General features: G+C 49.9%; 1 protein-coding gene across 3 annotated transcripts; it reads right to left on the bottom strand.

Moving 5' to 3' along the window:
- Nucleotides 1–571: 571 nt before the first annotated feature.
- On the bottom strand, nt 572–19,171 carry kdm4aa (lysine (K)-specific demethylase 4A, genome duplicate a). Of its 3 annotated transcripts, none has more exons than XM_088927023.1 (23): nt 19,044–19,171; nt 17,448–17,605; nt 17,140–17,315; nt 16,632–16,746; nt 16,067–16,260; nt 15,508–15,557; nt 15,195–15,298; nt 14,938–15,075; nt 14,044–14,279; nt 13,450–13,643; nt 12,632–12,918; nt 11,968–12,073; nt 11,683–11,864; nt 11,078–11,273; nt 10,561–10,637; nt 9,416–9,471; nt 8,677–8,785; nt 7,663–7,851; nt 7,269–7,439; nt 7,055–7,174; nt 6,704–6,796; nt 5,583–5,671; nt 572–872 (listed from the first exon to the last, which is right to left on the bottom strand). In XM_088927023.1, exons 2-23 carry the CDS (start codon nt 17,583–17,585, stop codon nt 587–589), a joined length of 3,306 nt encoding a protein of 1,101 aa, XP_088783149.1. In that variant the 5' UTR covers nt 17,586–17,605; nt 19,044–19,171; the 3' UTR covers nt 572–586. The 3 variants fall into 3 exon arrangements, with proteins under 3 accessions (XP_088783149.1, XP_088783151.1, XP_088783150.1); XM_088927025.1 differs by lacking the exon at nt 572–872 and adding an exon at nt 3,865–5,271; XM_088927024.1 differs by lacking the exon at nt 572–872 and having other exon boundaries at nt 3,865–5,671.
- Between the last annotated feature and the right edge of the window lie 1,420 nt (nt 19,172–20,591).

Genomic DNA, 20,591 nt, shown 5'->3' with positions numbered 1-20,591 from the left:
GTCCCTGTTTTTCTGCTTACTGACTGTGTACTTTTGCTTTATTTACTGATATACGAGCCTCTAACTGAGCAACTGGTAACATTTTGTCAGATAGCAGATACAGCTCCCCCTTTTAAAAAACAGAAATGGAATATAGCTGCCTTAACCTTGCAGTAAATTAATGATAGCAGAATCACGCTAAAACTTTAATTTTAATACAACTGTAAATCAAAATAACGAAGCCTGTCACAAGACAGAGCCAGCCTTACTGAAAAATTGGCACAGGCAACCAGCAGGAGTAAGATACACCTGCTCAGCAACAGAATGTTGTGTAGACATCAGGTCGCCACACCATGTTAGCTTTTCCCACTGTATTCTGTAAATAGACATTTCAAAATCTCAAGTAAACATAGTCAGGATTGTAAAACTCATATTGTCTCCTCAGAAATCCAAATAGTGATAAGACCTGTTACTCGATTTATCTGCCAAAATACCCCCCACCTTACCTTTTATAAAATACACTTAGTTAACTTTCTTGCCATTTCAAGAACACATTTATTTCCATTACAATGGAGTCCATAAGAAACATGGATTAAGTCAAGAATGTTTACCATTTACGGCAGCACACTGGTGCAGTGGGTTGTTTCGCAACCTGGCAGCTCTGACGCCCTTGTTTCAGTTCCAGGGGTGCTATCTGTGTGGAGTTTGCATGTCCTGCTCGAGTTTTGTGGGTTTCCCTGGGTACTCTGGTTACCAGTCCAAAGACATACTGGTTAGTAAATTGTCTTTTGGAAATATTAGTCCTGGTGTGGTGTGTGTCTGTGCCCTGTGACGGATCGGCATCCCATCCTGTGCCCATTGCTTGCTGGGATAGGCTCCGGCTCCCCCTCGACCTGTGTTGGATAACATGGTTAGAAAACAGACGGATGTTTACCGGTTGTGTCATCGACTTCCTTTGCCCTCCTGATTTTGGCGGGCTCTTAAAGGGTTCAAACAGCAAACACGATTCTTTAGAGTCAGGACCTGAGTCCTCTAATCCAGGCATTATCACTTCGTCAACCAGTTACGTGAGCAGGATGCCCTCAGTCTGGCACTGCTGGCGTCGGGTGAGCTGAATTACTTGGCTGCCCTTGGCTTGCAGCACAAGAGCACTCCCCTAACGTCCTGGTTGCCCGTGAGCTTGCTGAGCCTGCAGTGTTGTCAGTTAGTGCTGCATCATTCCAATTCATGTTGTCTACTGCAAGGAGTGCCCAGTATGCAAAACTGAACATGCCTTTGGTAAAGAGCATGTTGTGGATGGGCGATTGTGCAGCTCAGTCCCCAGTCACTCCTTCTCAATGACAGCTCTCATGTTTCTGCTGCTGGTAGGCTCCTGCATTTCCTGTATAGTATAGCAGTATAGATTGGCTTTAAATGATCAGCTTGTCTGAGGCAGTTACAATGACCAAAGATCCAGGTGATCAAACGATCATTAACTCAGATGAAACCAATTCTAGGATAAATCATTAAGTCCGCCGGCTTAAAAGATGAATATTTAACAGTGACCAGCTCGTTTCTATTAAGGTAATTAAGCCAGGCTTAATGGGGATGGCACATAGAAACGGGGTCTCAAGGTAGGATATATAAAGTCAAACAGTAAACAGACGGAGGTGAAGACTGGACAGAGAAGTGAGTGAGCCATGAGAGGTTCAGAACCTGTCCGTATGGTATTTCAGATTTCCTATTTGTGGAATCCACAGGCTAGAAACACCTCTCATCGTTTAGTGGTGCGTTATTTTAAAATGGGGCAGTTGTGAAAAAATATCGAATGAAATTCTGAAAATTACGGGACCACTGAGATCACACCACAACTGTAGGGTGACTGTGCTCTGCTCTGTTTTCACCTGCACTGGTAGAAGGCAGGGCAGCCAGTGGGCAGACTGTTGCAGTGTCTATCTACCATTGACTTTTGCATGCTTCACACACTAACACCCAGAAGGAGTGTTTACAGACCTAGAGCCTGGGGCAGAACACCTTTTTGACAACTTCATTCCCTGGCGACACCTGGCCGATCGCCAGCGCTTTTATTGTATTGCACAAGTTACTATAAAAGCTTGCAGGTTAGCTTGTGAAATCAGGTGCACTTGGATGTACACCCTTATTTTACTGAATAAACATACAGTTACTAAAGAGGGGGCAGCAGGAAAACCACAGATTAATTAAAAGATTACATTCCGGGTTTAACTTAGAACATGAATCCACATTTGAGCTACCTGCAAACCCTCATGTCCTCCTGCTGCAGAAAGCCTTTCCTGTGGTTTTCTTGATCTTGGTGAGCATCACGACACATGAGATGGCCACACTAAAGAGGAGCCTCTTGACCCCATCGATCTAAAATGTCCCTGCAGTCCCGTCTCCAGTCCTAATGAGATAGGTTAAAGCAGGGAGCTCCTGGTGGTGAGGGGAGCAGTGTGTATATAGATTTTCAGGCTACCATCTGGGCTCATGACCTGAATCAAGTCATTCCTGGCTTAAGTGGACAAGTTTAACAGCTTCTCCCAGTGATTCACTGGGGAATCATGTACAACGCTGAATATATGACATCATACCAAAGGTTTAAATACTAAACCTTTCGCGGGGGTGTCCTGCAGTCTGAAAGGGTGATATTTTATTCAGAGGGCATAAGGAGGAAATGTAACAAAATAAAATAGCAATAAGCTGCCCCAAGTTGCATGACTCCTGAACTTCAAAGGCAGATTTTACGGAAGCTCAGACAGAATAACGTCTCCATTTTTTCTTTTGTAAATGGAAAAGTGTTCCTGCTGCTTGCAATATTGAAACAACGACAGGAGAAGAGGCTGTTCAGTTTTCATGCAGTGTTAGAAGTCAGGGCATGTTCACTCTGGTTGCAAAACATGTCTGAATAACCTGGTTTTAAAGAGTGAGTCAGCAGAAAGTTCCAGCATCCTTGTTTCCTGTTCTACAGCTTAAGCCCCAGTTCTGTTTGGGCATTTAAACAGTCCACCAGTCCAGTCATTTTTTAGTTTGTGTTTTTGGAAACACCAACCAGATACATGGATAAGATCCTCAGGTCACTCAGCTACTAAATAAACACACAACCCCCTCTTGTTTGTTGTTTTTATAACGGTTCCTATGATTCAGGGGCCCAGCCTACTGTATGTTACCAGTGAAGCATGACCAGGTATACTCAGGCAACAGCAAACAGCTGAAACATTCAAGAGCTGAGGACAAGATCAATCAAGACTGGCCTGTGAGTGTTAGGATGGCTCCAGGGGATGTTATAACTGGGTATTTTACACCAGGGAGGCAAAAAATGATTCCTAAAAAACTGGTCAATTTAAAACCAGATCTGAGGAATACACAGCCAGGGAAAGTCTTAAAAGTCCTTTTGAACTCCACTGTAAATACTCCTGAAATAAGAGAACGTCAATTTGAGGGTGTAATTCCTTGTAAACTGTGTAAATTGTGTTAAAGCAAACATTATTAGAGAGATGAAAGTAAATTCACACATGCAGCTATTCTCAACATTGGGGCCGTGCCACTGCTTAAGCTGCAAGGAAACAGAGGTTAATTCAATACTGAAGAAAGAAGATTTTTTGCCAATACTTTTTTTTTTCTTTATAAACATTTATAAATTATTTTTCCTTTTCGGCATGGAACGAACCTCTGCGTATTCCGTTTTAAGTGTGGCCCTTTTGTTAAGGAATGGGATGAGGAATAGAAATGTGAGTGTTTTTTACGTTCTCCTACCAGTCCAGACCAACGAGGAGGAGGAAAATAAGAGACGCAGGCAGCCAGCACAGACCTCTTCAGCCCAATTCTGAATTCTATACTGGAACAGACAGAGCCGCAATTGCTCTTGGTGTCAAAAACTGTAGCAGGGGCTGTGCTTAAAATAGTTTAATACAGGCTGTAAAAATGTAGTATGACAATACTGTTCTTGGTGAACATGATCAAGGATGAACAAATGGGATCATTAAGATACATGGTTAACATTTTAAATAATCTACGTACAACTATTCAAAGACAGTTCATCACACAGTATGGCTACGAGAACATATTACACTTCATGGAGAAAAAGCTTCGAGCATAGAAAAACATATCTTAAGGGTTTCCCTCCCCTCCCCAAACAACAGCTCTCAAATGCTTCACTTGAAATTGGTCAATATAGTAGAATACAAACAAGCTTACACTCTGATATGTGCTCAGTTAATGGTTTTGGATTGCTTATACGTGCTGCCTCTGGAGTCAGCATCTAAAGACACCAGTTTCCCTTCTCACAGCCTGCATCTCTTAATGCAGAAACAGATAGCCGTTTCCTGGGCTCAACACTTCTAATGAGGACTTTTTCAATCTAAGTGCATTGTGGCTTCAGAAGAGCCGTTTTAGCTATGCCCCCAAAAACCCAGTATTCAAACATTGGGAGCAAAATGAATGCAAAAGCAATTTTTTTTAACACAAGAACCCTCTTAAATAACATATATATACACACACACACACATCTTGACATCTTGAGTTTTTAACAAGATTGTAATTGCAACGAGCTACTCAAAAAACACCATGTTCTCAAAATAATCATCAAACTTAAATTAGAGTAATTTCATTAAATGCTGTAGATTACAAGGCTGTAATGAACCCCGCAGGAAAGCAACAGACGCCCATGAAACTTAAGGCTGGGCTTTTTCAAACTTATATTAACAGAGAAAAATAAGACTAGTCAGTAAGCTCTAAAGCACCAGCAAAAAAGTCTGGCCTTTGCATGAATTTACTTAAAGAGTACAAAAAAAAGAAGCTTTTTTTCCCTACAACTAAAACGGTTTAATTTTTTTGATTCAATGTATTGCGTGGCTGAAAGCCAGAAGCACCACCTCACTGCTTGGAAACAAACTTCAGAACTGAAACGTAATGCTACTAATAAGGTTAATGGCCTACACTTCAAGTGAGCTCAAGAATGCAGTCAACCTTCAACTGGTTTAGATCTGCATAGAGAACAAGCTTGTTATTAAAATGGCACTTCTGTTACACCAAATGTTGGCAGAAACAGCACCCCTGAATGTGAAATGTGAAAAATAAACGGCATGCAACATTTTATGAAGCAAAAAACAAAGCCCTGTTGTATGGAGGTCCACCAGTGAGAAATGTCCCAGCTACTGACCCTGGAGTTATACCTATGGTATAGGGCAAGCTGTTGTCCCACACAGAACAGGCTGTATGGCAGCTCCTGTCACTGCAAGCCTCCACTGATGTGTCCAGGTTTTGGATGGATGTCAAACACAAGGAAAGGTGAATCACCTTGAAGACAAAAGTATCATCTCAGCTCTTTTAAAAAAAGACGGGGCAATAGATTGAGTTGACGCAGGATGCACTCACTGCAGGTCAAGGACACGGTACTGTTTTATTTCCAAGCTGTCCACTTTTTCCCCCTCCCCCCTCAGAGTTCTCAGAAAACGCAAAGTCAATAACTTAAGGTTTAGAGGGTGGCTGTCCCTAGTTTTCTCTTCGGCGCGTCCCCAGTGTGTTACTGGGTGTGGGCTGGCGTGCAGAGGCCAGCTCACTCCATGATGGCCCGGTAGACCACAGGCTCGATATAGTCACCACGGTACCTGGAGTTAATCACCCGCTGCCTCTTGGACTCTTGCTTAACCTCCTTCTCCGTGAAGATCCCATCAAAGCGCATGTCTGACGCCACCGACTACGTGGAAACACAACACAAGAACAATCAGAAAACACATCATAAACATCAGCACTGCACCTTGTCCAAAAGCCAGCTCCCGGTTTTCAATAACTGGCTTCACTGTTGCTCTGCAGGCTTCCCACTCACTCCTAGTCAATCATTATTTACCGTCCATTACCACAATAGTGGTAATGGGGTGCAAGCAGGCCGAGACGACAACAGTTTTATTACAATTCAGGGTCGCAGGGGTGCCGGGGCCCCATCCCCACAAGCCACACAATACCACCACTTTTTAATTTTAAAACAATAGGTTAAATAGTTTAGAAAACAAAGCCAGAAGGGGGCTCCCTCTCGCCTCTCGTTCGAGCCCCGGTCACATCACTAGCTCACACACAGGGGGTGGCGCACCAGTGGCTGAGCTCTCTTGAGGCCGGGGCGGGGAGAGTCAGAGAGACCGCGAGGCCTGCCGCCCCCCCGTACACTTGCTGGAATGCGGTGCTACCGCTCCAATCGGCAAGAATCAGAGAGGCGAGACGGGTCGGAGGAGTCTGCCTTTACTTCCTCATTTTCCCGTGTGCGTTTGTGGGGTTCACATCCACAACCAGAGACGTGAAAGAACACGTGGGCGTACATGTCCAAAAAATTGATGACTTTAAACATTCCCTGCTTCGGTCCCCACATGGATGGGTAACAATACCGATGCCAATAAACGACGCTCACCAAAGTTGCATTTACCTGAAACAAGCCAAAAACACTTTCTTAAACAAACAACAAGTTACGCAAATTAAAGCTTTTGGATGCGCGTTTTCTGCTTCGCTGTGGAAATCATTTTGCAGGCAGCTGTTCCCCGTCATCTCCTCGGCCTCTGTAACGAGCTGCTTCGTTTGAGCCGCCCCCGGTCCCTTCGAGATTGCGAGGTCAGGGTGGGCGCGATGCAACGCCCCCCCCGAGGCGTTCAGATTCGTCGAAGACCCTCGACTAAACACACTGCAAGCGCTCGACACTGTAGCCCCGTTCCAGGGAGCCGATAGGAAAGAGCAGGCGGCTCACCAGCCTGGACCGGACCCTCTTGGGCAGCTCCTCATCGAGAGTGTAGACGTCGTCCCTCTTGGCCGTGAGCTGCGACCCGTCCTCAAACTCCACCTGCCGAGAAGAAGAAAGAGGAGTAAAATAAAGCTTTTTTTCCTTCCCGTTGAAGAAAAACTAACTCTCCACCGCTTTTTTGCTCTTAAAGCCTTAACACACATGAAACAAAGATACAGACTGAGATACCCACAAAACGTTTACCAGTGACCACGCAATTAATTCACACCTCCCCCTCCCCAATATAAAAACACATTTTTTAAAACGGTAGTGGACATTCGTTTGGTGCTAACCCTCTCTTGAACAGCTCCGTCTCACCTGGTACATCTGGATGACGTGGGCGGCCACGAACCTGGCTCCGTAAACCAGCCCATCCGTCCACCGGACCTGCACCACCTCCCCCTCCGCGGGCGGGCCCAGCTGCAGGCAGTCTCGGCTCTGGGGGGGGGGGGACAGCGAAACGAGACGGGCTGCCGGTCAGGGTCACCGTCAACACCACCCACCCAGCGAGAGGCCGAGAGCTTCCACTCACCACTATGTCTTCCGGGAAGAGGTTGTCGCTGAAGGAGCCGTCGTCGAAGTTGACCTCGTAAAAAGTCTCTTTGGTCAGCCTCACCACCTCGCACTGGTAGTAGCGGCCGTTTTTGTGCTTGCAGATTACCTTCTGTCCCACGCAAAGCTCCCGCAGGACTGCCTTGTTGCGCTGTGGAAAGAGGGAACTTACTGCACCTTCCTCTCCTGCACACAAAAAAGCAATGCACCGAGTGCTGGCAGATGTTCTCCTAAATGTTTTTTTTTAACTGACAAGTGTTAACAGCTTGTCCGTTATGCATTTGGAAGTGCCAGGGCTGAGATTTTATGCCCGTACTAATTAGTAGCAATTTGTTTATTACCAGGTAACTGACACCCTCTCGGGGCTGCCCTACCTCTGTGTGAATGGGACCCTTGTGGCGGTAACAGGTGATGAAGACTACGAAGGGCCAGTCGTCGGGCTGCATCAGGACCCCCGCGGCCTGCGCGCAGGTGGCGTGGAAGGAGGTGGGGCAGCGGCCGTGCGAGCACTGCACACAGCACCCCGCCGTCTTCTTCATCCGCTTCTTGCAGTAGAAGCACTTCTGCAGGGAACAGCAGCACAGCGGGCCTCCGTTACCAATGTCTCAGGGTGCACCAGACGGGCAGGAGTGAAAAACCTGCATGCAAGACACCCACAATCCTCTGGGGAGAGGGGAAGGGGGCACGCGCTTCACCACGGGGTTCGTCGTCGTGGAGAAATACACTGGCTGTGCAAAACATTCGGAACTCGACCTTCCCCATGAAATTAAACGGGAACACGGCACAGAAGCACTTCAAGATCTTAAAAGACAAGGGGCGTGAATGGCGATGTTGCGTGGGCCCCTCTAGCAGTGAAACTGCCACGAAGGTGGAAAAGCATAGACTCCAATGATTTGGTCAGTCAATGCATTACAAAACTAACATCTGCCGTGCAGGTGGCAGGTCTATTCTCGTCCACAATTCACATATTGACACACTGTGAATTTACCTGGAATGACACGTCCAGCTTTGTGCTGCTCAATAGTCACAATGGAACGTTTGTTGCAGAAAGACACGTGTACACGGCACATATTGTTGACTCTATGCACCCCTCCCTCTGCTCCACTGAATTTTCATTTCAAGAGAAACGAACCGATGGATCACGTAGTCAGAATACTAAAGAGCCGTTGTATCCACAAGGCTGTTGTCCCAAAGAGCTATTTGATCTTGGCGACAAGAACAGCACAAACGAGCCTGTGCAGCGGAGATGCAGGGAACCAAGAGCGCCGCTCTCGATCATCTCTTCTCGAGCCGCGCGGGATGGCGCGACTCCGACGGCTCCCGCCAGTGAAATCAAACGCCAACGACCGCGGGGAAAGCGAAAGCACAGACGGGCCCCTTTCGCTCACCAGTTTGAACCTCTGCAGGGGAATCCCGCTGAGGTCGACCGGGCTGCGCTCCGCAATGTTCACGAACCGGGCCTCCAGCACAGCCACCGCACACAGGACGTGCACCCACCTGGAGGGAAGACGAGCAAACGGGGGACAAACCGAATTACTAGCGGAATGCCCTCGGCGTTTAAGGTCTGCCAACGCTGACGGGAACATTTCCGAAGACCATAATTACTCAATATTTCTTTTAAATAACGTGACATTATCTCAATGCTTTGCATTCACCGAAAATGCAACAGTTTGAAGGTGAAACCACGACTTCTGGACAACTGAGCAGACCGCTTTGACCATACAGTTGTATATTTGGAAACAATAGGACGCCCCACACAATTTAAGTTAAAACGAACTGTATGAAGGTTTTCCATTCAACATTTCATTCCTGAAACACTGCAGCTATTCCATACTTGTTCACGCGTCTTGAACGGCACATCAAAACACTGCTGTTCAAGGCGACGTTGTTTATAATTCTATTAAATCAAAGTCTTTGGTTCGCTGTGAATTCTGGACCTTGGCTCAAGGCTGAAAGTTGTAAAAAGTGCAAAGTTCCAGCCCCCTTTCCAGCTTGGGTGCCAGCTCCCAGTCCCTCATTACAAAGGGGGCAAATGAGATTTGGGGAGTCCTGTTTTGGCACTTGGCAGTGTCCAAAAAAATGCCAGCTTTTCCGATCGAAGCTCCGGGGCAGGAAGAGAGCGCTTACTTGTCATTGTTTGCTCTCCGCAGGGCTCCTCCCCTCAGTGGGCACAAGCAGCAGCTCTGCAGAGGGAGCACACACGTGAGGTATTGGCAGAAACACAGGAACATGCATGTGCTGCCCTGCGAGGAACAGGCAGGTGTATTCCGACAAACTGATCAGTGCAGGTTTGAGACCTCTCTTACAAAAGGATGGCCCTGCGAGGGCTAGAGATTATTTTTTATATCTCAAAACTAATGGTAGGAATAACATCTGCCCAACAAACAATACAGAAGAAAAAAGGCTTGCGCAGCTGAAATCACTAGTGGTATTGTGGTGTGTTATGGTTATATTATAATTGAGGGCACTGACCTATTTCAGTGACTCGCATAAAAAAAAAAGAAACCGTCAGAAAATGCTGGCAGTTTCTAACATCAAGGAGTGTCTTCTATTTATATCACTGCCGAGCTAAACAGTATTGGCTTTTTTCCCCAGGGATGACAACTGTGTTTTCTATTGCCTTCGTACGCTACCCTGTGCTCTACTTTTTCGTAGTTTTAGGTATTAAAACGCAAACTAACAGAATTGATGTCCGGGAACGTGAAAAAACAAAACAAAAAGCCTGGCTTTAAAATCAGACATTTACTAACGTCACTGTGATACAATGTATCCCTCTAGTGGCCACACTGACTGCTAGCTCGACAATCGATGGGTCTTGAGGAACAGTATGCACTACCGGTCACTGCTGTGCCTGAAGCTTTAACTTTTGATGCCGGTTCTCTTACATTTCAGCTTCCGGGCCTCTTTGATGTAAAGGATTAAAAATAAAAAACCCAGGTCACAATTACGCAGAACATTTATATTTCCATCCTTCCATTTTCCAACCGCTTTATCCCATACAGCAAAGCTGCGCGAGAGCTGGAACCTATCGCAGCAAGCACTGGGAGCAAGGCAGGGTACACCCTGGATGGGACGCCAGTCCACTGCAGGGCAGACACACACACACACAGGGCCAGTTTTCCCAGAAGCCAGGCAGCACCCCAGGAACTGACCACCGGGCCCCAGCACTGCAAGGCAGCAACGCTACCACCCACTGCACCGCCACGCCGCCCACATTCCCACCTGAAAAGCTTTGCTTTACCACGGGTGGGGCCAGACACGGGACACGTTACCTCTGCCTCAGCGTTCGCTTCACACCGCGAGCACTTCCAGTCGTCGGTCACCTTCTCGGGAGCCACACCGTAGCAGCCTGTTGCGTGAGACAAAGCAGTTATTTCCCGCAGCACGGCAGAAAAGAGCATTCAAAGAGGGCGGAGAGTGAGCCCCTAATTAAAAATTCAGTCAATTGGTGGTGTGCAGCTTATTGGTCGGCCACAAAAATAAGCCGCAGGGGACAGGCTAAGAGGCTGGAATGCGGGCAGGGGACAAGTCCTGGGAGTTTACTGGTACAAAAGCAAGAAGCGCTAAAGGTACAGAATGAAATAAGAAAAATAAATTGTGATTTTCAGGAGCCTGCCCTGCAGTAGCACACCCTCCAATGTGCCGAAATGGTTTTTAGGCTACCAGCCGCGCGTTCCTCTTCTTGCGGGTTTCCGGGAGCGTCGCGCGCGCTGCCTTGCTCGGCGAGCTGGACAGAAAGCGAAGCGGGAGGCGTCGGAAAAGGCCCCCGAGAGGCGCCGGTGGGCTTACTGGTGTGAACCCGCACGCAGCACTGCGCGCAGCTGACGAGCAGGCTGGTCCCGTCCTCCTCCAGGTAGGGGGCGGAGAAGCGCACCTCCGTGTTGTCCTCGGTAGCGGTGAAACACATCTCCGGGATCAGAGGCTTCGTCCGCAGCTGTCCCTCCGTGTCCTTCTCGGGGCTCCGGATCGCGCCGCTGCACTCGGACTGCACACACAGGACACGCGTCAGCACAGCTGCGACCACCTGCCGTTTTGCAGACAATGGGAACTAGAAGGCCCCAACTTGGCCCTTAAACCACGAAAAGCTCGGGGCCACGAGGCAGATGTCTCCTGGCCCATTTTTTTTTTTTTAATTCCCCAGCGACGGGCGTGAAGACAATCCTACACCAACTAGGCAGAAACCTGCCTAGGAGAAATCCTCGCAGAAGAAACGAGAGCCACTCTGTATGGGAAAGCGCGTGCGCTCAGCACGGCATGAGTAGGCTGTGCCAACTGCAGTCCTGCCAACTTGCATGCACGTGGGTTGGGGCCGCGCGGCCAGGAAGCGCCCGGCCCAGGCTGCAGTCCCGTCACGTGGCTGCGCGCGGAACAGCAGGAGGCGCCGTCCTGCTCACCTGCTGGTACGTCTGGAACAGCATGCACACGGCACAGTAGGGGGCCTGCTGCCCCATCCTGAGGTTGTACTCCCGCTCGGCCTGCAGGTTGTGAGGCCTGTTCTGCCACAGGTGGGTCAGCGGCTTGGCCCACGGCTCGGCCTCCCCGGTCTCCTCGTCCGCGGGCCCCTGCTCCTGCAGCTCTGCGGGAAACCGGGAGAAGAGGCGTGGGGAAAAGTTACAACCGAACGGCCGGACAGCTACCGCGCCCGGATGCCCGCGCCGCCCCCGGGGCCCTGCGCTCACCCTCATCACTGAAGCAGTCCCTGATCAGTGGGTGGTGGCGGGGGAGTTTGCTGAGAGGCTGCCGTTTGCTTTTCATCGTCCTGCTCTCCGAGCCCTCTTCCGGCACCTGGCAACGCACAGGAGGTTAAACACAGCCGACAGCGCCGCAGCAGCGCAGCTGCGCCACGGGGAGCCACCTGACTGCAGCTTCAGGACTCAGATCTCCAGCTACCAGGTCAGGAAAAACAGACACTCGCCCCAAATAAAAACAGTTGTTGATAGTGTGACGCATAGGATGGCAGAAAGTATCATTAAAGTCGCTTCCCATCCCCTGAATTCTCAGTGTGCGATGCTTGTGACGTTTCAGAGTCCCTAGAGCTGTTGGAATACGTATAAAAGGTCCTTAATCTCCCATACTCCCTACGAGTAATGTAATGCAAGTTGTTAATGATATTTTATTTGCTGGACCAGGTACTGGCAATTATGATCAGTTTCAGTCTATGCTTCTTCATGTCTGCTATGTCGCTCTTCCTTGATGCTCGTTGATGGATTGTATGCTGTGTATTTGACTTCACTGGATTGTAAGTCATGGGGGAAGCCCAAGACAAATTTCCATCTGCAGTGCAGACCACGACACTCATCTGATCTAATCTGGTGCCCGTGTTCACAGCAGATTGGGACAAACCTGCTCGGCCTGCTCTGCCAGCGCCTCCGCGCCCACGCCCGTCTCCGCATCGCCCCGGTCCCCTCTGGCGTAGCTGTGGGCCTGCAGAGCCTCAGCGGGGCTCAGAGTCCTCTGGAGGGCCAGCGCGCCTGGGTCCGAGCCAGGACTGGATTGCGGGGAACCCCAGACCGGGGAAGCGGAACCGACGCCGGCCCCGCCCTCCGCCTCCCTGGCGGCGCCGATCCCGGGAGCGGGCGGGGGCACGTCCCGCTCGGCCCGGTTTCCACACGCGTCCGGGTCACAGCGCTCTGCAAGACCCAGACCAAAACAGATCTAGTGCCACCCTCCTTCACTTGGAGTACTGCACCTGTGGCCTTGGTCTTTCTCCCAGCCTCACAGATTTCACAAGCGCTAGCCGAGGTAAGGTACCATGGCTTGTTGCAGAAAGCTAAATGCAAGAATGGGCGCTCATCTTAGATAAGTGAGGAACGAGGGCTTTGGGCTTTGGATTGAAGTCAAGAATGCAATCTGGGACTGCACGACATAAAACTACACTAGCAGAACGACATGGATTAAATCCCCCCACCCCACCCCGAGGAAACAATTACTACAGAAAAATACCTGAATAGTAAGAGCACAGAGGTTTTTCTCAAGTTAACATAAAACCAGACGTTTTGAACATCATCTCCAACACCACGAGTATTTTTGTGAAGCGCAACTCTCAGCCCAGTGCTGGGCAGTCAGGACCTGAGCATTAAGCACTACTGAGCAGACAGACCCTCGGGAATCCCGAGCACTGCAGCAACAGGCCCTGCCATTGTGAAGAATAAGGAGGCTACCTTGCTCTGGCAGGCTAGATCCTTCCCTGCAGCCCACTGCTGCCTGGCAGTCCAGCTCTGTTGCCAGCTTCATTTTCTTCTCCGGTACGTCCACTTCATACTGCGCATCTGAAAACTCCTCCTTGGTGAGCACCTCTTCTGGGACCTCTAAACAAACCCGATGTCTCTTGGTGCCTATTCTCTGCTTGGAAACACTATGGTAAAAGGCAAAAATAAACAAGCGAATTAATTAAGACATCATCACGCTTCATGCTCTCTTTGGGCGACATGAAGGTTTAGGCAGTACAAATTGACAATGCTAATTAATTCAGCTTGACTACATCTTACACCAGCGTGCCATTCTGAAAGACTCTTTTGATACAGTAAATACAATAAAACGTGATCCATGAAAAGCAAAATCACTTTGCAGGGGCACATGGAACTATCTGGTCAATAGTTGAACTGGAAAACAATTCCTCTCCAGCAAAAGGGGAAGGATTTTCAGAGGTGCTCCCAACACCTCTCGTGTCTAGATTCGCGGACTCGGCAAGACCACCGATCTCAAAAGATTAAAGCAAAGCTCTCGGGAGCAAGTTCCGTCTTTCAGGCGCCCACCTCCTCTTCTCCTCCTCTGCGTCTTGCACGTGCTCACTGCCGTCTGGGCTCGCGGTCACCTCCGTCTCGAAGCCCCCCTTCCCCTCCCGCAGGAACTCGGCCGCCTCCGGCGTGGGCTTCGAGTGGTCGATGACGGCGTTGTCCTTGCCCGCCTTCCACTGCCTGTAGCGCTCTGGCTGGAATTTGCGCACGAACACGTCCATGGAGATCTTCACCATGTCCTTCCGGCAGGAGCACTGCAGGATGGACAGGGGTATGAGCAGCGGGAGAGGGAGACGACCCCGGCGCGTCCCTGCTCACTCGCTGCTCTGAACCTCAGTACTAGAGGCATCTGTGCGCCTTAGAAAGTCAGCAGGAACGGACTTTCACGTTCTTTGGGGGAAAAACTTCAAAAAAGGAACAAAGCCCCACCAACGTCCAAGTAAAGCTGACGGGACAATTCAGAAAGAAATTCTCAAAAACTAAACACTTAAATGAACAAGTAAAGGTTTATTCCATGCTGAAAAGAGAACAAAAGAAACACCTGAAAAAGCATCACACCTGAAGACACAGCCGAAATGTCGCGTTTCTTTTCTTCTCTTTCCAGCATGGAATAAACCTTGACTTGCTCCTTTGCAGCCAATGTACGCTGACGGGGCTATCTACTTGAATTTCTTAAGCTCTTAAATGTTTTCCTGGCATAAACTGTGCACAACCTCTTGCCAAACCCATATCTTTACCTTTTGTTTTACCAAAACTTAAATGCGCAAAAGCCAAGCAGTTGGAGGAACTTATCCTCATGTGCAAAATAACACCCTGTCTACATCTATAATCATACTCAACCGCACACGTGTTCATGTAACAAAGGATCTGTGCAATGAATAAGATCCGATGTCATACTCAAGTGTCTCATACCAGTATCGCTTGCTTTCCATACTCAATCCACCGGTGAGTGGCGAAATTGGTGGACTCTGCACAGTTAAAGCCATGGTTGAACCCAGCGTGATAACCATATGGGAATGTAACCATGAACTCTCCCGCTTCCTGAGTAATCTGAAAGGAAAACAACAAGCTCAGCCATTTGTTCGTTAAAACGCGAAATACGTAAAGGATCTGCAACACCACCGCTAAACAAACATTTTCAAGTGGAGGGTTTGTTCTCGGACTGATACCTTTTCGAATGGGATGCCGTATTTTTTCAGGATGGAAGGCGAAATCAAGGTCATTTTGTGACGAAGGAAAGCTTCACAATTCTGGGAGCTTCCAGGAAAGAAACCTTCGCAGAGAGACCAAATAAAAAGACACTGAATAAGCCTTGCCAGCTGTTCACATGTGATTATTTGTGAACATTTGTCTTGGAACACTCATACTTTGCACATATACACAAAATGACAAACACAGACTAAAGGCACCTTTTTTTTCTGTCCAGTATGCCAATGAATAAGAAAGAAACCTCAGTTGTAAAGACTGATTTTTGCAACTTGCCTTTAGCAAGACGTTCCAGTCTCTTTCCATGTTCAGGTGGGATACAATACCTGCGGTTAGAAAAACAGTGAAATTTCAGATCATTAAGGCTCTCTCCTACCACACTGCAGCTTATCCTCTGGACCGCCGTTGCCTAATCCCGGGTCTGGGTACCTCTGGGGCCCCTCGGGATCTCAAGCAGAGCTGGCAAAGACTCGGAATTCAGTTTCACAATGAACCATGAAGCAGGAGCCACAGGCACTTCTCTAAGGGCTGTGGCTGAAGCCGAAAACCTTGGCTTCTGTCAGAAAACAGCTGGATCCCTGGATCAGCGAGACCCTAACTGCCAACAGAGCCAGACGGACCCAACGGCCTCCTCTCGTCTGTAATCCTTCTCACGTCCTTCTCAAACACGGCGGGAGGCAGCTGAAAAGGGCTGCGGGGCCAAGGGGTAGTTTCCGTCCTCCTCCTGCCCTTACTTTCCCTTGCGGAATTAACCTCTGGCTGCTCCCCTGCAGAGGCTGCCTGCCCGCGCTCCGAGCCTTTGGGGACAGCACTGCCGACGAGCACGACGCCTTACCAGGACTTGGGCTCCCCGAAGTGCAGGTAGTTGATGCTGTAGAGGTCCATGTCCTCCGTGTGCCAGGCAAAGGTGGTCTTCCACATGCCGAAGTACAGGTACGGGGTGTTCACCCCCTCGATGGTGATCCCGCTCTCCCTCTCCACCGTGTCCAGGATGGTGTTCAGGTGGCCGATGTTCCACTCCGTTACATCCTGCAACCATCCCAGTGGAGGACGTTAACCAAGACCCAGGAAGAATGCCCATTTTGGGGGAAAACAACAAAAAATAACAAGGTGCAGTGGCTAAGGGGCTCAGGATCTGCGCCTGTAGCTGGAAGGTTGCTGGTTCAAATCCCGCGGCCGGCAGAGGAAAAGACACATTCCCTAATGCAAGAAATTGTATATGGCCAATTAAGGTGATCTGATCTTATCTTTTTGACTTATTTGCTTGTGACATTCACTCACGCTGAAGGAGGGGAGATCCAACCAATCAGGCACAGTGCCCAGCATCGTAACTCTCAATCGCCACCCCAGAGGACCGCTCGCTCTTCCCGACTCCCCGAGACTGAACTCTCATCACTCACTGGGTCGTACAGCGTCCCGTTCACGTCAGCTCCGTAGATGGGCGGGTTGAAGGTCAGGTTCTTCCAGTACTTCCTCTCAAGCTCCTCGAAGTCTGCGTAGCGTGGATTGCAGAACCTGCAACACAAAGCCACCATACCGATGCACGGCTTTGGAAATTCTGGTTTTGTAGCGAGAGCGCCATCTATTGGTCCACCACCACCATCACCACCACCTGCAGCAACAACTTGTTCTTGTGGGAGATCTGCCACCCCCAGTACTGGCCAGGCCCTTGCAGAGCACCTGATATGAAGATGCAATCAAGCTGCCAAGTAGCAATGCTGTTGAATATCTATTGGTGATGTAGGGAAACAGATTGGTTTTAGTCAGTTTGCCACCTTAAAGTAGGCACAGGCCTGCAGAACAGCTCCTGCACAGCCTGGGCGACAGCACCAACACACTCATACTGCAGTCAGGGGCAAAGTATTGATCACGCTACAGCAGATGGAAGCAGGAACCTCCTATACTTACTTGTCGCTGTTCGCAATCTTGCGAAACTCCCGCACGGTCATGGGCTTCTTCTGAATGTTGTACTGGGTGAAGAGGCCAGACTGCCCCGTCACCACCTGCTGGATGGGAGCTGGGATCACCAGTTCGTCTATGTCATCATAGCTCCTCCTGGGCTTCCAGTCCTTGGGTGGAACAATCTGCATCGATCCAAAGAGGTTTTATTTTTTAAACAAAAAGCAGGTCACATGCCAATCGCTCATGTATGTTTACTGAAAATATAAACCTTCGTGAAGCTAAAAAAAAAACACTGCTGAATATGCAGCGATTACCTTGGCCAGCCCAGCTTTGTGAGCACCCTGAGACTCGATGTAGGCGATGTAGCGACTGAAGTTCCCGAACTCCTCCTTGGTCGGGTAGAAGGTCATAATCCTGTTGCCAGGATTGAGGGTCGTCGAGTCGGAGGTCATTCTTGCAGAGCGGCAGCTTCCTTTACAAAGTCAGGGAAACAAAACAAAAAAAAACACAAATTCTAGATTGCTTTATGATGAGCATACAAGCTCGTGTTAGTACCGCTGCCTTGTAAAATAATATAATAATGTTAAAAAAAATATTTTTCTAACAATGCTAGCAAACAGGTGTTTGGCTAAAGATTACATGTCAAAACGAAAACAAGTGAGTGTTTTAAATGTTACGAAGGAGCAAAGCTACCTGTCTTAACATTCACAGTAAAATATTAGTGAGGACCTTCGCAGCTTTCCACGTTACTCGTTACCGCCCTCTGCTGTCCAGCCTGTGGTACTTCTCTTCCTGCACTCCTCGCGTTCGCTCTGTAGGGGTTTTTAAACAATAAATGGGCGATACCCCCGCATTGTCCCCACTGCTGACCCTAACCTCTCGGTGCTAACAGACAGGCGGAGCCAAACACACATTATCCGCCCACCACCCACCACTGGGGGGGCTTCTGCGTCTGAAGCAGGCTGGAGCAAGAGCTGTCACAGCCGCAGGAAGCTGTTCGGACGGGACACAGCGCTACTGCACTGCTCGCAGATACCGTTACGATCTGCAGTCAAAGTACACTGCTCCAGTGCTTAGCGAACCCAAGTCCGCACATCTCTTCACTTAAAAAAAACGGGAGCAAAAAAAAGGAGCATGCATTTCAGGACATTTCGCCTCCCCCACCCCCAAAAAAGAAGAAATGTAAAAGTTTATCCGACTCCCCGTCCGCTGCTTCTGTCATCAGAAAAGTCCATAATTAATTGACCAACAGCTGACACTCCATGCAAAGCGAGTTCTGGCCCCGTCCCGTCAGCCGTCCGGTAAGTGGGCCCCCCGCACAGGCTCGGAGGAAACAGCCGCGGCTCCCGGGTCGCGGACGGGCCGGGAGGGTGCGGGCGGGTCCAGACGGCCCGTGCCCGTGTCCCCCAGCATTGTCCCCCGAGCTGCGCGGCCCGCTCCCGCCCACCGCGCCGGATTGGACCGCGCCCCGGCCGGAACCCCCGCAGCCGCGCAGCTGATTGGCTGCGGCCCCCGCCCGTCCAGGAGCCGCGCAGCCCCCCCTCCCCGAGGCTGCTGAGCCCCACTACTCTCTGCGCAGGGAACACGGGACCGAGAGGGACAGAAACGGGCTCCGGCGGCTTGTCTGCGCCCGTGTCCGAGACGAGCGTTTGGAAGGAGGGCCGACGCGTCCCCCCCCCCCAGCCACCCTGGAAGCTCACTTTCCCCTGCACCCCCCTCCTGAGAAACACAGCCGCGCACGTCAGCACGTACAGTACCAGCAGCTCCCCCAGCAGCATAAGGAAATATGGCAGAGCGATTAAGCCTGCTGCTTAAACCCTTTTCGGGAGGGCGCAAAACCGAGGCGAAACTCCGAGGAAAGGCAGTAGCAGCCGGCGGCGACTGGAAGGGCGGGTCGGGCGCCCACTCACGTTCCCTGTCAGAAATCCCCGGCGGCCGCGGCGAGCCCCCCGTGTCCAGGCAGAGATGGGACTGTAGCTTCCTCGCTCGGAGAGACAACCGCGTCCACCATTACTCCCCCGTTGCGCAGGCGCAGTGTGCGTTTGTTTACCACGGCCGGGGGGGGGGGGAGGCCGGCCCCGGGCCGCCCGCAGCCAATCAGGGGGCTGCGTCGCGCCTTGGCCACGCCCACGGGCGCCATGTGGGAGACGCCGAGCTCCGGCTACCAGCTGATCCACCGGACCCAGGTTGGGACGGCGGCTCCTGACTGGACTCCCGTTATTAATGTGGACCCATAGTACGAGTTTCTCGGTACTTTTTTTGTTTTGCACCGTCTCGGTTGTTGTTATTTTTGGCGCCCCGCCTCTCCAAACTGTATTTCATCGAGCGATAAAAAGAAGTGAATTAATGTCGAAACAGCCCCTTCTGTGGAATTACAAGGCATGTACTTCTCCTGTGTCACTCTCTGGAGTTTTAGTTAACAGTTAATGGGTTTTCAATCGCCTGACCAACACTCTTCTTGAACACGCTGTTTCATATTCATTTTAATTTTTTTTTTTAAAAGGCGACAAAACTTTTTTACTAAATCTTAAGCGGCCAAGACCAAAACAAGACACTACAGCTGCAATTTCTTCCACTCCCTGCCGACAGCCACTTCTCAGATTCGACCATCGTGCAGCTGGTGCCGAAAATAAACTTCTGAGACAGAAACCTTGGTTTCACTTTTGATTCAGGGTTATGCCTGGACAGTGTCTGCTGAAAAGCACCCAAAAATGAAACGGCACTGTTACGACTTGGACCACCGCTGCTGTCATTCAGGTGTCTGATCCACCCATCCAGTTTCTAAACTGCGTCTGCCACTTCAGAGTCACGGGGGAGCCAGAGTGTCTCCCAGCAAGCAATGCGCGCAAGGCGGGGTACACTCTGGACGGGACGCCTGTCCATCACAGGGCAGACGCAAACACACTCACAACAGGTGCAGTTTTCCCCAGAAGCCCATTAACCTACCAGCGTGTCTTCGGACTGAGGGGGGAAACCCAAGCTAACACGGTGAGAACACACAAACTCAATGCTAACCGCGGCGCCAAAGTGCGGCCGTAATGTCTGACCTGTTTGGGCAAATTAATTAGCTCTTCCTCAGACGCGTAATCAAGTCCAAAACTTCCTGGTGTGAAAAGTTTCAAGCTGGTTACGTGTGGTGCTGAAATACCGGACAAAAGACATAAAATGCGTTGTTTCAAGGTGAATTAATACATCTCCCCACGACCCCCATACTTTGCAGTTTTCCAAATACCGTTTTACACTCAGGTTTTGCTCTGTTGCTACGCAACAGTGTTTGCCGGGCCGTTCAAAAATGGCGCTCGCCTACAGTTCAAACAAAACATCCCCCGAACCCGGCAGGTAAACTCTGCCGCTGGTATTTGCGTCGCTTGAATACGTCTTTACAGATGGCGCCGTGACAGTTTAGGACCCGCTCGGTCGTGACCCGTAACGGGACGCTCGCTGTCGGTCATCGGAAA

The sequence above is a fragment of the Atractosteus spatula genome, chromosome 11 (genome assembly GCF_055471065.1).
Source record: "Atractosteus spatula isolate fAtrSpa1 chromosome 11, fAtrSpa1.hap1, whole genome shotgun sequence".
NCBI lineage: Eukaryota > Metazoa > Chordata > Actinopteri > Semionotiformes > Lepisosteidae > Atractosteus > Atractosteus spatula.
Note: the sequence above shows the minus strand (reverse complement) of the source record. Positions and strands in the feature narration are given on the sequence as shown.

Coding starts and splice junctions, on each gene's coding strand:
- kdm4aa (XM_088927023.1), bottom strand. CDS start 17,585: ATGACCTCCGACTCGACGACCCTCAATCCTGGCAACAGGATTATGACC. Junction 11,274..11,682: donor TGTTCCAGACGTACCAGCAG/GTGAGCAGGACG, acceptor CTGTGTGTGCAG/TCCGAGTGCAGCGGCGCGAT. Junction 6,797..7,054: donor ACGTCATCCAGATGTACCAG/GTGAGACGGAGC, acceptor TCTTCTCGGCAG/GTGGAGTTTGAGGACGGGTC.